The sequence below is a fragment of the Ceratotherium simum genome, chromosome Y, assembly GCF_057802395.1.
Source record: "Ceratotherium simum simum isolate JZ-2026a chromosome Y, ASM5780239v1, whole genome shotgun sequence".
Lineage (NCBI taxonomy): Eukaryota > Metazoa > Chordata > Mammalia > Perissodactyla > Rhinocerotidae > Ceratotherium > Ceratotherium simum.
The window spans coordinates 2,473,717-2,489,477 of NC_141941.1; the positions used below are offsets into that span (position 1 = coordinate 2,473,717).

Genomic DNA, 15,761 nt, shown 5'->3' on the forward strand with positions numbered 1-15,761 from the left:
ATGAATGGATAAAGAGGATGTGGTATATATATACAATGGAATATTACTCAGCCATAGAAAGACAAAATCATGCCATTTGGGACAACACGGATGGACCTTGAGGGTACTATGTTAAGCTAAATAAGTCACATGGAGAAAGACAGTTACCATATGATTTCACTCATATGTGGAAGATAAACAAACACATAGATAAGGAGAACAGATTAGTGGTTACCAGAGGGGAAGGGGGTGGGGGGAGGGCGAAAGGGGTAAAGGGGCACATATGTATGGTGATGGATGGAAACTAGAGTTTTGGTGGTGACCACAATGCAGTCTGTACAGAAGCCTAAATATAGTTATGTACACCTGAAATCACACAATGTTATAAACCAATGTGACCTCAATAAAAATAAATAAATAAAAACAAAGAGATGACTTCCTCTGTAGGCAACCTCCGAAATAGCCTCAGATTGAGACCACAGGGGTACACCTATATTTTTCCTTAACTTTCTTGGGACAAGGTTATCGAATCCTTCTAACAAGAATTCAAAATGACCTTGGCTTCCAGGAAAGTAAGAGATTGCCATGAACATAGTGTGGTTAGAAAAAATAACAAAGAAAAAAAAAAAATCAATGAAAGCATCCAACAGGGTTGAGAAGAGGGAAGAATTTAGCTCCTCTGCACCACACACCCCTGGGTAATCTCTATCAGTGAGATTACCCAGTGACCAGGGTGATTTTACTTCCTCCTTCAAGAACTCTTGCCTCGTCTTACACAAAACATGCATGCACACCCGCGCACACATACAAACTCCTTCTCCCAAGCCAGAATGTCACCCCCTAAGCGTGGGGCAGCCCCCGCTCGGAAGGTTTGCAACCAGTCCCTAAGTTGCCATGCTGGCCTGTGGGGAAGTTCGCAAGGGATTTGTACGAGGAGGGGTGGACAAGCTTGGTCACCAGGTAAACAGCCTCCTAGGTGACCCTCTGTCTGGTATGATGTTCTAGCACCCAACTGTAGCAGGTGCTATAGGAGCATCATAAATTACACACAGATTGACTTCAGTGATGAAGGCAGAATGTTTTTAGCAAACTGCAAAAGTGACTTGGAAAGTTGGGTGTCAAGCTGTGTGAGTAATGACAATGAGCAATCCAATATTTTATTTACTGATAACGATGATGATGGCACATTTTTAACAAGTTGCAAAGTCACCCTCAGGCCTAGATTAGAAGTTGGCAAAGCATGGTCTGAGGGCCAAGCCCGGCCTTCCAACCTGTTATTATAAATAAAACTTTATTGGAGCACAGCTATACTCATTCATTTCCATAATGTCTAGGAGTGCTTTTGCACTCTGTGCAACAGACACTGTGTGTCATGTAATGCTGAACATATTTACTATCTGGCCTTTTGCAGAAAATGATACAATAATACTGTAACATATATTTGGAAGTTGCTAAGAGAGTAGAATTTAAAAGTTCTCATCCCAAGAAAAATAAATTGTAACTATGTGTGGTGATGGATGTTAACTAGACATTAGGTGATCATTTCACAATGTATACAAATATCGAATCATTGTTGTATACATGAAACTAATATCAAGTTATATGTCAATTAAACCTCGATAAAGAAATAAATTAAGTTGAAAAAAAAGAAAAAGAAAAAGACTGCCAACTGTTGGACTAGATGGAAGCAGAAAAGCTACAGCTTGTCCTGCGACAGAAGAAGCAGACCAGAATCAAACTTCTTAAAAGATAAAAAGTTTTATTAAACAAACCTGGAATCAACAGTCTTATTACATAAATTAGACAGCAGTAAAATTTTCCTAGAGTATATATACAAGTCACAGTGATTTTCTTTGTGCAAGGAATTGACAGGATTAGAAACAGGCTTTTTTTCATTTTCCACGTGAGAAGCTGGGATCACCCCGCAGGGACCCGTCGCAGGGGCGCATCACACCTGCAAAGGCACTCCATCTCGTGTCTGCGCCTCTGACAGCAGTCACGGGCCTTAGAAGTGCGCGGGCAACCCGGCCAGGGCGCCCACTGCATGGTGCAAAAAGGAAGGAAGCTACGACCGCTCTGCAGAGCTGAAAGACAGTCTCCTGAGGACAAGGAAAGACTGTGTGTCCAACGGCTTCAGATCCCTTCTGAATGACTTTTACTTAAATAATAGAGGCGTCCACCACGGACGATCAAACAGAAGCTCAAGAGAATGTCTTAAAACACAATAATTTATAGGAAACCGTTACAGAGTATTACTCTTTTATTAAGCAAGACTGTTCCCTCGGACGCAAGCCCACAGGATCTGCAAAGCAAACTTGACATGAAGACGTTATGCTTGGCGAAAACACCCCACACGCGCTCCACCTCCACTAAGACACACACGCATGCACACACATACCCCGAACAAACTACCTAAATACATTATTAACACAACTGTTCATGTGCTTTTCTTCTTGTTTTTGGTAAGTGGACATCATCCACTCAAGCTGAACTAATTAATCAGAAACGGACACATGGTACAATACACAGAACTTGCTCAATGCGTGTAAAATACACGCTAGATAGATGGACCACCGAGAAAAGAACAACCCAGCGTCTCTACAGATCTCTACAATTGGAGCAATCAAGGGCTTCTCTGATGGCGTTAATCTGGGGATGCAAAACCAACTGGATGGAAAAAAAAAAAAATCCAACCAAGTTCTTTTGCTGCACTAGTAGCTGGAGTGAGGATTTTGATGTCTTAATGGAATTTGATGTAGCCTGAAGCGCTCACCTGGGTCGGCAACCCTCGGTGCCCACAGAGTGGTGCATGGGGGTCTGTAGTTAACAGCGTTGAGCCATATTTTCACAGTTAAAGTGGTCCAAGATCTAGAGGCAACTTAGGTCAACATAGCAATGGCAAATGCATTCCACATCACTCAACTGTTTAGCGCTACTGGTGATTCAGTCATCGGTAACAAGTTAGACATTAAGCATAGATGTACAGCATGAAACAACACGTACTAGACACTGATAAACATGCTCCATGGGCATGGGTGGGAAGTGGAGTTTTAAAGCATCGTGATGGCGTGAAGTGGGCACTCGTTAACTTGTTGCTGGGGCTCCTTGCGCATTCTGTCGTGTCGACAGCAGAAGTCACGATTTGCCCATTGTTGCAACAGATACGTTTACACTGAGCAAGATTTTGACTTCTATTGTGGAGGTACTAGAAGTCGGCCAATGCAAACATATGATGTGCTATATGACCAGGGTGATTTTATTTCCTTCTTAGCTCTATGGAGGCATATCAAAGCAGGCTGTGACATTCCCCTAGGAAAACATGACCCACCTCAATATACTTCTTCTATGCAAAATATGTATTTCCTAAAGATTTTTTAAACAGTGTTCTTATTTAAGAAAACACTGCCAACTCACAAAATTGCGTAAAACCAAATAAATCTATGATTTTTTGGATCTGAATTTTGTGATTATTTCCATGAATTTTCTTCAAAACTTTGCACATTGATTATATTTGATCAGATACATGAAAATTTCAGAATGCCCCCACTGAGTAAACTGTTTTTCAGTTATATGTATGAGTGTTTCGTGTGTTTAGGACTCATTTTGACTAAACCAGTCTTTGCATTATGTCACACCATTTAATTTACAGCCCAGCAACAGGCAGTTAACACGTGGCATGTGCCACTGTGGATACTGAAATGGGCATGACTGTCGAAGGTGAATTTAACACCAACAGGTATTCTTGCAATTCTTTTTAATTTTTAATTTGTTTTGTATGGCTGATGGCTGATGACAATGTTTTTAAGGATTACATTAATATAATAATGCATTCAAACGTTTGTTTTTCCTGCATATTTGTTCAAAATTAAGGCAATGCATGTCATGCTTTCTTGATGCTATTTTCATCTCATATTAAATTATGGACAGTAAGAATTAAACCTAAAAATATACATATGGCTCAATGTGTCTATGCATAATTTTTTATTGTGTTCAAGAAGGTGTTTCATTTATTTTTTATATTTTTAAGCAGAAGCCTCCAAAATAATAATAAAAATAATAACTTAACTTTATAGTCAGAGGACATGAAACTTGTTTTTTCCTTCTGGGTCCATAGCTCAGTGCACAAAGCCACTTTGCCGACTTAACCTTCTAACATTCAATGATGAAATCATTCAGAAATTGCATGCTAAGTTTTTAGTCAGTTTTGGCTCTCCACTTAATCCAAACAGAACTGAAAAGTACAGACTGAATACAGTTCTGTTGGAACGTTTATCCAGAGCGCCCTTTGAAAATAATTTTTCACGGAGTTACTCATTGTGAAGAATGTAGTTTAACAATCTTGTCCTCACTCTCCCCTACTGAGTTGATTTCTATCTGAAGAACAGGTCATTTACGAGAAGGGAGGGGAAATATTTAGCATCTTCATTTTCACTGTCTTTTAAAGCTTTTTTAGGTGTGCAATTCTCTTCATTTCACCTTCAGTACACACAGCCCTTGCCTTCTGATTTGTGAGCAGAATCTGGCCAAATCTGATAGGCACGGAAAAACAACATCGGAGGCAAAGAACCTGTCAGGTGACTCAAGAAAAGCTGAGCTGCAGAGGCTGAGGGGTACCCAGCCTTCTTTCTTTCTCCCTGCACCGGTTCTCACCAACACACCCCCAGGGCATACTCTGCCCTCATCCCGGCTGCCCAAGGAGGTGGACCTTTCTGGGAAGAGGATGAGAGAAAAGTGAGGGTGCAGAAGGAGGTATTGGAGGTCTGTACGAGTGTATCACTGAAGGCTCTAGAAACCAACTTCTTAAATGCACAGACCTCCATGGGGAGGTCACGGTTGGGACCTATGACCACATACACAACAGATTTGCACAATTCTGTTTTTCGAGCTGAGTCAGGGTCAAGAGAGAATGGGCAGCCCGTTTAGACTGGACAGCAAGGTTTAGAATCAGGAAGGAGAAGCGTAAGAGAGAAGGAAGTGAATTCTGGGCAGTACAGACTCTAAGGATCTCTATGCATGCCCTGTTTCTGCAAAGTCCGCTATTTAGCAACACACCCCTCGTGGCCCACTCTGCATCTGGCTTTCATTAAGTCAGTTCTACAGGGAAGACACTGCAGAGGACTGTACCTTCATGACGAGGTCTAAAGAGCAGAAAATCTCACCCACCAATAATTCTGCAGAGGCCCATCTGATTGATGAGACGAGAGTGTGTTTAGATGGACTCAAACGGAACATTTACAAGGAGAAATGAAACTGAGCAGAAACAAGTGAGGTTAATTTTTACTACTCTGAACGCTTACATCCTAGAGGGCATCTGCTTCTTACTTTTCCCAAAACGAAAGGTGAAAGAAAACCTTTGCATGAAGGTGGTCCGTGCGACTGAGCCAGTATCGAAAAGCATTTGTTAGCTTTGGGAGGTGCGTTTTGTTCAAGAGATTTAAAGTGGAATTTGAATAGGTAGCCACGTCCTTCTCGAGTACAAAATTTTTGAATGTGCTACACAAAATTTCTTGAATGCATTACATTCTTTGAACAACTTTAATGGTCACTGGCTCATCTTGGACTAAAATGCAAATCCACGTCTCCTTCCCTTTCCTTCTGGTTTCACGACCTAAAATGACCAGATATGAAGCACTAAAGATATCGGATGTGGACCCCCACAAGACATTTTCCTCACAAGTAACTATAAAATGCAGATAAGAGGATAAAAAAAATCCACACATCATCTTTTTTAGATTTTGTCCCCAAAAGAACAGATTCTTGAGAAAAGATTTGAAAAATAAAAACCGTAGGCTCTGCAAAGTATGAACATTTACATCACTGTACAATTTCTGTGCCCCAGTCACATCTTTTTACACACGCACCCACATACGCACGCACACACAATCTGTGGTTATAACTGAACACGTTCAGTTCAAACTTATAAAGTTAAGTCTATGAGAAATACCAAGACATCACAGTAGGAACACACACTAGAAGGTCAGATAAAATCTACAACCAAACAATTTTTCATAATTTCCTACTGTGTAGTCGATTTCCAGTTGCTTAAATAATGCAGGGTCCACGAATTTCTCCGATCTCTTTATATACATCCGGGCGTAGATAAATGTGGAAATGTCCTCATCACATCATGAAGATGTCTCTTCAGGTCTCCTTATGTGCAGCTCCTTGTCCCAGGCAGGCTCAAATCTTCCTGTTTCTGGCATGACATAAGACAAAGGATTTTGTTAGTTTTTAAATAAGGGGGTATATTTTGTAATCACCATAACATACAGAAAGCAAACTTCCCTTTGAAATTCTTCTCGCAAAGATCCACAAGGCTGAATTCTAAGTGGGGGAGATGACTAATAAAAACAACTGAACTGTACTTTCAAGGCAGGTTTCAAATGTTATTGATGTCCTCATCCACAGAATTATCCATCCTCATTCACGCGAAGAAGGGAGATTAACTGCAAAGCAAGACTGGATCCCTGTTTCAGTGTGCTTCACTGAAGAACCTACAGCTAGACCCAGTGTTTTATTATGAAGCAGACTAAACAGCAAAGTACAGTGAGTCTTCCCCGCCAGCTGTTGTAACATTCTCCTCCACATGCTGAAAAGCACACATGGGCATTCAAAGATCAACGGTTAAGTCATACAGTTATCCATCTGCTCTGGAGTGCAGTAATGAAGTCGAACTCGTTTCTCATCTATGGGAGAAGATTTTGCTTCATGAAGAAATATCTTCTTGCTTGGAATCGTCATATCTAATCCCTCTTGGCTGAAAACGCCAGACCTTTGTGCCACTTCACGTGACGATTACTGTCAGTGAAATCACTGAGACAGGTTGAAATATTAATGTGTCTGGTTCTTCGAAGATGAGAGCAAAATCCAATCAGTTGAATGAATAGAAAGCAATGGGATCATGAAATGACCTCTTGATTTCCAGGGGTTCATCAATAATAACATCCAACAGCGCCCCCACCATTGGCCAAAGTACATTAAAAATGATTCCACAGCAAAAATCCCATTTACATACACTTTTCCAAGACAATACAGTGCTCTGAGAAAGGTTATTCCTATCTGTGGAATCTCCTTATATGCTAGCTGGTGCAGTTTTTGTGAAAAAAACTATTTATTCACTGAGGATAAGAAAAAATCCATCGGATGGCAGCTGTTTCTTTTAAGTAAATTCCGCACTTTCTATATTAGAAAAAAAGCTCTCTTCTTTTGGCTTATCAAGAAAGGGTTCTTCACTATAAAACAAACCAAGTCTTTTAATTACTTAAAGATTGCTGGACAAAAATAATTCATAAAATGTTATGGGCAAATTCGACAAAATAGAAGCAACTGAGCAGACCAGGAAAAAAAAAGTGAACAGACTCAGGAATATTTTATGATTTTTAAAACCCGCAACTGGAATTCACTAGCATTGAAGAAGCTGGAACAGCTAAAGACACTCTTCATTTTAAGAAAACCAGTCACCATCATAAAAGCGATCATCGTGTTGAAAGATTAAAATACGTCAAGAAGACATGATACTTTCTCATGAATATGGCCATCTATTGCCCTATTATTTTTTTCCTCTATCATTTTAACTTTTCTCCACTGTTCATCTCGGTATTTCCATAGAAACGGCAGCAGAGACTGGAGGTTTCTCATGGGCGATGTGAGTCCCTCCCTCCCAGGTCTCAGCAATGGTGTCCGTTGCCAATGGTGTTGACGAGACAACTATTTTTCCCATACCCATAATTGCCATCGGTGAAATAAAAATGGGAAAAATAAGATATGTCAAGGAGACATCTCATTGGCAATATTTGTGACCAAGCAAGTTAGAATTGGAGAGTTAACTGAAAGACCTTTACTACCCATATTAAAAAAAAAAAAACTAGACCTTCAAAGTCATAGAGTCACAGACTCTATAGTCAGAGTCACAGACCTTTAAAGGTTCAAAAAATAACAGACTCAAAGTCAATTGTTTTAAATCTCAGTTAAGCCTAGCAAATTCCATATGACATGTTCTCCAGTGAGAAAAGGAGACCCAAAAACTTGTTGAAAATACTTGTTAAGTGTTCTGAGGGAGCTGGTCTGGAACTCATGGTTTCTAGAATGCAAGAATTCAGGATTTCTCACCAAAAAAGCTGTCTCTCTCCAATGTTTAGGTGCACATGGATCTCTATTTAGACATACTGGTTCTGTCCCTGTAGATTTGTTTGGGGACTGGGATGCTGGACACGATGCTGAGTAACACACACCTTGAGTAACACACCCTGGGGTGTTTATTATGCCGACACGTGGAAGGACTGTGTTGTGCTCTGCTCCACAGGTTGTGTCCGAACGGTGAGGGAAGCACCACTCAGTCAACACAACATCCCCTTGACGTGGGGTCATGCCAACCTCACCGGTTTTTAATTACTAAAAATAAGCATATACCTTCCGGATGTGGATTCCTGTCCTCAGAAATTTTTGAAGACTTCCAAATCTTTCGGTGACACCGGAGGGGCCGTGTTCCAGTCATTCTCAGGATAAGCTTCGAAGTTGGAGGTATCGCCCTCGCCGCATACTTTGGGCACGATGGGGGGCTACAAGATCGACCAAAACACAAAGGCACAGTTAGAAAGGAACAGTTCACACATGGATAGTACGTACATCCCTCTACCTCTGTGACTTCACATAAAAATTAAAATGAGTTAAAAAAAAAACACAACACAAAGTTGTCTTTTCTTTATAAACATTGAGCTTGGAATTAAGATATTGCAAATGAGGCATCAACCATCGGGAGGAAGAAGGTACTCAGAACTTGCCTCTTAAATTCCAAAATTGAGAACCACATGGATTGCTTGTTACATGCAGATTCCCAGGCCTGCCCCAGTTTGACCAATTATGATGTAGCTGGTCCAGGCTCCAGACTTTGGAAAATTCCAGAAAGATGGAAAGAGAACCAGACTTAGGTTTTAGTATCACCAACGCCAAGCCTCAATCCTGTGTCAATAAAATGAGGCCACTGGGATTGATAGGGCTCAGCAAACATTTCCCGTAAAGGACAAGTTAGTAAGTATTTCTGCGTGACTACTTAACTCTGTCATTGCAGTGGGAAAGCAGCCATAGACAATACGTAAATGAATGGGTGTAGCCGTGTGCCAATAAAACTTTATTTATAAAAACAAGTGAGGGGCCGGATTTGGCCCTTAGGTTGTACTGTGCTGACTCCTGGATAGATTACTGCTCTAGCCACGTCCAACCCAAAGATTCTGGAATGCACACAGATACCAACTAGTTTTCTCTAATCCTATGAAACTGCTAGGTTTTGTTGAGAGCCTTCAACGTGTGTGGTGAACACCATGCTTCTCCCCAGCCCTGCAGGACTGATCACACCCTGGGTGTTTCAACAATAAGAGACTTGAGGCTCAGTGATGCTAGAATCCTCAAGTCAAGTCTAGGACAAGAACCTAGATGAGGCAGCTGGAGAATCCTGATGGAGAACTGGCATGTAAGTGGATTCCAAAGGGAGCATTTTAACTTCTGTGTTGACATGAAATGGGTCAAGTTTAAGTTAGAAATAACCTACGTTAAAAAAAAGAGAACCCTGCTTGTCACTACCGCATGATAGGATTAATCAACAATTACAGTGTGTGCACCAAAGTGCAAACAGCATCGAGAGGTCAGGAGGAACCTTGAGTCTCAGAGTCTCAGAAACATAAAAGAACTTCAGGCAAAGGGTGTCGAGTTCTGAGTCGACCCAGAAATATCACACCATGAAGCCGACGTAGTGAAGTGTGTGCTTTATACACATTCAAGACAATTTCTGTCACAAAATGGTCCAACCCACGTGTGAACATATCTTACGTTGGTTCCATAAAAGATTTACAAAGATTTTAAATAGTCACAGAGTAACTTTAATGCTGTCATTTCCTTCTTTCTTTATGCTTCCATCCAATAAATGACCTACATCTATAAACTAGGAACTATGAGTGAAGAGAATGGGCAAGATTCTGGCCTTCAGGAAATTTCCAGCTCAATCGATGGCTCTAGTGCAGTATCTCCATCTTGGCTACATGTTGAGATCACCTGGTGAACTTTGAAAAAGTTACAACAATGAAACTACACAGAGCCACCTCTTTTCAACCATCACTTTGCCAAAAACGCAGAAGTTGTACAGCTCACTGCCCTCGAGGCTGTGGGGAAAGAGGCACAAAACTCTCGAAATTCTCAAAATTTGAATTCTCAAAATTCAAATTTTCATCCTCAAAATATTTCCCCTGCAATTGCAAAAGGATGCCATTTCTAGGGAGGAATATTTTGCAAAATTACCGAAATTTCAAACGCATCTATTTTGACCCAATGATCTCATTTCTGGAAACTCATGTTCACACAAATGGAATGTATGAGATTATTCTTTGTGGCAGAAGATTGGAAACAACCAAGTGTCCATCAGATGAGGTCTGGTTAAATGAACTATGGTAGAGACACATGAAGGAGTATCATGTAGTTTACAAAGAGTGAGAAAGCTATTCAGGTTTGTGGAAAGATCTCCAGGTTACATTGTGAAATGAAAAAGGCAAGACTGGAATGCTGCATGTATGACTCTAGGTTTTGGGTAACAAAGAAGAGAAAAGAAGAATATGTCTATCCATATGGGTTTATACCAGCCTAAAGAAACTCTGGAAGGATACACAGAAAAATCTAATAAAAGTGGGTACCTATAGGTGGCTGGGAGGGGACAGAGCAAAAGAGAATGAGACTTGGCAATGCATAACTTTTAATATGGATTTGGTTTTTGAACAATGTGAATACATTCCCTACTCAATTTTTTAAATAAGTCAATTTAATACAATGAAATACTTAAACGTTAAAAGCATTGACATTGGTGGTCTGGGCTGACTCCTATAGTCTGGGCTAGAGCCTGGGTATCAGCATTTTTAAAGTCTCTCCATCAACTTTAAAGTGTGCAGGTGAGAACACAGCTATTGAGGACTCCTGTCAAAAACACATTCAGTTCAAAGAAAGAGGAGCCACAGAATATTCTCCCTCTAATGTACCACCATCACTGCGTAATATGTGTAAGTGCTAGACACATACTCTACCTGTGTTATTTCACATATTGTCCCCCATTAGAAAGCGGGCGGGTGAGACTCATCATGGTCACAGAGCTACTGGGGGATGGAGCCAGGTCTCAAAAAGTCTGATTGCAAAAGCTGGGGTCTTACCCCACGTGTAGGTTCCTCTTTAGCACTAAGATATCCATTGAATAGGGACTTTGGCTTATTAACAATTTGAGATGACTGGCTGTATTGTACAAATTAATTATGTATCGACCATAAACCAAGGAATGAGTCACAGCGTCAGAGTCTGCCTCAGTGAATGAGAGCTCAAGGATGCCGGGTTAGCTAAGAGTTGCCCATCTGCATGTGCTGTACCTTCAGTTTCCTTTGGGGGACAACCTCCCAGTCCACAGATCGGAACCACCGATGTCGTTTCACGTCGTCTGCTCCATTCTTCAAAAGAAAGATGCATCATCAGTGCACAGAATTTTGACAGGACAGGAGAGAAAGTATTCTGAAGAATCTCTACATTTTTTAGTATAGAAACAAACAAAAGTTTGCTGTGTTTTGAGTAATTGTCCGTGGAGTGTGAGCTATTAGGAAAAACTGTAAATGAGGTTGTTTGTGTTTTGGTTGCCTTCCTTTATCGTAGAAACAAATCCAGTCATTACGCTCATGCACATACTACTCTGGACCCGAAACCAAAGTATAAGTACAGTTCAGACCCTAAACATGGAATCAGACAGATACATAGTAATTCCTGAGTTTGTCATTTGTTTTCATCTTGACAATTTCCTTTGATATTTATTACCCTCACCTTATAGACATAGAAACTGAGGCTCACTGAATGATGTAATTTGCTCAGTGTTGTCCAGCAAACAGGTCACATGACTAGGACTCAAACTAAGGAAGCCCAACTTCAGAGATCTTAACAACCACCCAACATGACGTGCCAATTCACAATGTGTACTAAGGTCTGTCTACTTTGATCTCAAGTACGGTGCCAATGGCCAGTGGGCAGAGATCACTGCCATCAGGACCTCTGAAAAACCCCCCCAAGTTTTTGGCCTTCAACTGCATACTTCTGCCTTTTTATGGCACATGTAACTTTTTTTTTTTTTTTTTTTGGTGAAGAAGATTGGCCCTCAGCTAAAATCTGTTGTCAATCCTCCTCTTTTTGCCAAGAAAGACCGGTCCCTGAGCTAACATCTGTACTCATCTTCCTCTATTTTGTATATGCGATGCCGCCACAACATGGCTTGATGAGCGGTGTGTAGGTCTGCGCTGGGATCTGAAGCTGCGTACCCCGGGCCACTGAAGCGGAGCACGCTAACTTAACCACTGCGCCACTGGGCCAGTCTCTGTAGCAAGTTTTTTAAATCAATTACATGTGGGCAGGTAGAAGATAGAAACGTGTGACCTCTGTGATACAGGACCCAGTGCATCAGAATTTAACATTAAGTTTTTATAATGTGTATCAGTTCATATTTTTTAAAGTTTTTAAAGTTTTTATCCTCGACAAAGAAAATTATCAGTTACCATATCCATGAGAGGAAAGAAACAGTGAGGTCAGTTTTTTCTACTTTTTCCCAATCCTATTATTTTGACAACTCTTTTTCTTTTCTTATTGGAAAAAAATATTTTTCATCCACATCTAAGTTGAACAACAAATATCTGTTGATCATTACTCTGAGGGATGCTGAGAGAAGGCAAATAAGACTTGAAGTTTACTATGAAATAGATCAAATTCTAGTATGGATACTAAGGTATTATGATATCTAAATATCTAGATGTCTAGATAGGATGCATAGATGGATGGATGGATGGATGGATAGATGGATAGATAGAGAGATGACAGATAAATGGATAGACAGATGATAGATAGATAGGTGATAGATGGATAGACAGATGATAGATAGATACACAGATGAAAACACAGAGAGATGATAGATAGATGATAGATGGATAGGTAGATAGACAGTTGATAGATAGATGGATAGATAGATGATAGATGGACAGAAAGATGATAGATATATAGATAGATAGATGATAGGTAGATAGATAGATAGAGAGATGATAGGTAGGCAGATAGAAGATAGGTAGGTAGGTAGGTAGGTAGGTAGATAGATAGATTCAACAAATATGAGAGGAAACGAAAGAGAAAGTAAGTGGTAGAAATTTTCCAAGCATGGAAGACAGAGCAGTGTCCATGAGGATGAAAGAGTTAAACACAATGGGTATGCTTCAGAAGAAAAAGGAGAAAGACTCCAAATGAACAAGCACCGAGAGGAGAAAAACAGCAAGCTGTGCTAGTAAAAGGCATATGGAGGGGGTGGTTAACCCATCACAGATGGTGTTGAGAGTTGATCATGAATCCAGTGAATCGTAAGGTGAGAAATGCAGGCTGGAGAGGAATCTGGAGGCTGCTGAATGCCAACTTAGGGCTCTTGGGCTCTCCACTACCAACAACAGACCCTTTTTCATAGAGAAGTGAGAGAACTGACGGCAAAAGCCAATGATGGGGGTGTTTGCAAAGAGGAAGCTGCAACCACCACCCAGGATGCAGGGACACACCCTGACCACGGATGGCGACACAGCACAGAAGGGAGAGACGGTCAGCCTTGGCAAAAGAACAGATGTCCACGTAGGCTGTACCTGCCGCCCACTGCTTACTACTCGGGAACATATTTTCATTTTAATTAGGCAGTTCTTTAGCCTCTTTCAGCCAATGTCCACATCAGGAAGCCCTACCCACACCCTAAGTCCTAGCTTGTATGTTTGTGAGTGTTTTTTCCAGATTCCCTTGATTGGAAAAGCTTGTTCTTCCCCACCCAGGATGCCTAGAGCAGTCACTGAGCTACTCCCAGCCAATTCTACATGTGGGTCATCTGCATTGTCCCTGAAGGCCTGGCAAGGAACACTGCTCACTGCTACATGTTTGTGACATTAAAACCGGACTTGTCCACTTACACGAAGAGCTGTGGTGAGGACAATTCCAGACCATGCCCCAGGATGGACAGGCTCAGATGAAACCCTGTGGGCACCCAATGCCCTATTTCTACGCATCCTTCTCCACAAATCCCAACTTCTCTAAGTGGACCAGCTCATCTCCCCAGGGGTAAAGGTATCCAAAGAAGAGTAGAGGGCTGCCCTCTGGGAGCAGGTTACGTGAGCCAGCCTTCTCCACGTCTGTTTGGTTGTGTGTGATAAATGAATCATTCAACACTGGAATGGTCAACAGAGCTTCATTTTTATAGGATCTTCCATTGGAAGCCAACACATAAAAGTGGATAGGTAAAGTATTAAGCCTAAAACTAACAGTGGGCTCAAAAAGAGTTTTTGGCACACAGAACATCCTGTAGTTAAGTTTTCTGCAAAATGTCCACATGAAAGAATTAATTATTTTCTTTGTTCCTTATATGAAATAAACACAAATATCGAATCATTATGTTGTACATGTCCCCTAATATCATGTTATATGTCAATTATCCTCGATAAAAAAAAAGGATGACAGTGTTCTCCTTGAAAAAAACAAACAAAAAAGGCAATACTGAAAGAAAATGCAAGTAACAAATCAAGAGTGATGACATAAAATTGTAGCAGCTGAGAGAAGCAGAGAAAACACAATTCATCTCTATGGGTTTTGGGTTCTTTATTTGAGTAGGTGTGGTGAGGGTGTCTTTCCAAAATCCCATAATCCCAGTGTAATCGTGAGACAAACATTCGACAAATCTCAATCGAGTGGAATTCTACAAAATAAGCGACCAGTCCTCAAACTATCAAGGGCTTCAGAAACATGGAAACTCTGAAAAAATGGCGAAGACGAACCTAACGAGACCTAAAGGATGATTAAATGCAACATGGGGCATGGGATGGGATCCTTGGACAGAAAAAAAAGAGATTAGAGAAAGTTTAAGGACAAAGAAATAAAGGATGAACTTGAGTTAATAATGATGTGTCCATACTGGTTCATGAACAGTGCCAGAGGTCCCACACTAAAGACGTTCATCATAAGGGAAACTGGTGTGAGCATATGACAGCTCTCTGTACTATCTTCTCAATTTTTCTCCACATCTAAAACTCTTCTGAAAAATAAAGCCTATTAAAAAACTAAGGACAAAAGAACCAGAAAATAAGTGACAAAACAGCAACATTAAGCCCTCATATATCAATAATTACCCTAAATGTAAATGGATTGAACTCTCCAGTCAAAAGATACAGAATGGCAGGATGGAATAAAAAGTAAGACCCAACAATATGCTGCCTCCAGGAAACACATCTCAGCATTAAAGACAAGCACAGGCTCAGAGTGAAAGGATGGAAGACAATACTCCAAGCTAATGGCAAACAAAAGAGAGCAGGTGTTGCCATACTCATATCAGACAAAGTAGACTTCAAGATAAAACAGGTTAAGAAAGACAAAGAAGGGAAATATATAATGATAACAGGGACACTCCATCAAGAAGACATATCACTTATAAATATATATGCACCCAACATAGGAGCACCAATATACATAAAGCAACTATTAACAAACCTAAAAGGAGACATTAACAACAACACAATAATAGTAGGGGATCTTAATACCCCACTTACATCAATGGATAGATCATCCAGACAAAAAGTCAATAAAGAAACAGTAGACTTAAATGAAAAACTGGACGAGATGGACCTAGTAGACATATACAGAGCACTCCATCCAAAAACAGCTGACTACACATTCTTCTCAAGCACGCATGGAACATTCCCAAGGATAGGCCATAT

At 40.6% G+C, this 15,761-nt stretch overlaps 1 protein-coding gene across 1 annotated transcript in view; it reads right to left on the reverse strand.

Annotated features, from left to right (window-relative positions):
- Positions 1-1,718: 1,718 nt before the first annotated feature.
- LOC101401191 (protein kinase cAMP-dependent X-linked catalytic subunit) overlaps positions 1,719-15,761 on the reverse strand; it is a 104,090-nt gene continuing 90,047 nt past the window's right edge. Inside the window, exons 7-9 of the mRNA XM_004440752.3 lie at positions 11,373-11,450; positions 8,389-8,537; positions 1,719-6,175 (exon numbers count right to left, since the gene is read on the reverse strand). Of these exons, the coding sequence (XP_004440809.1) occupies positions 8,412-8,537; positions 11,373-11,450 (204 nt within the window). The 3' untranslated portion in view covers positions 1,719-6,175; positions 8,389-8,411. The remainder of the gene's footprint in view (positions 6,176-8,388; positions 8,538-11,372; positions 11,451-15,761) is intronic.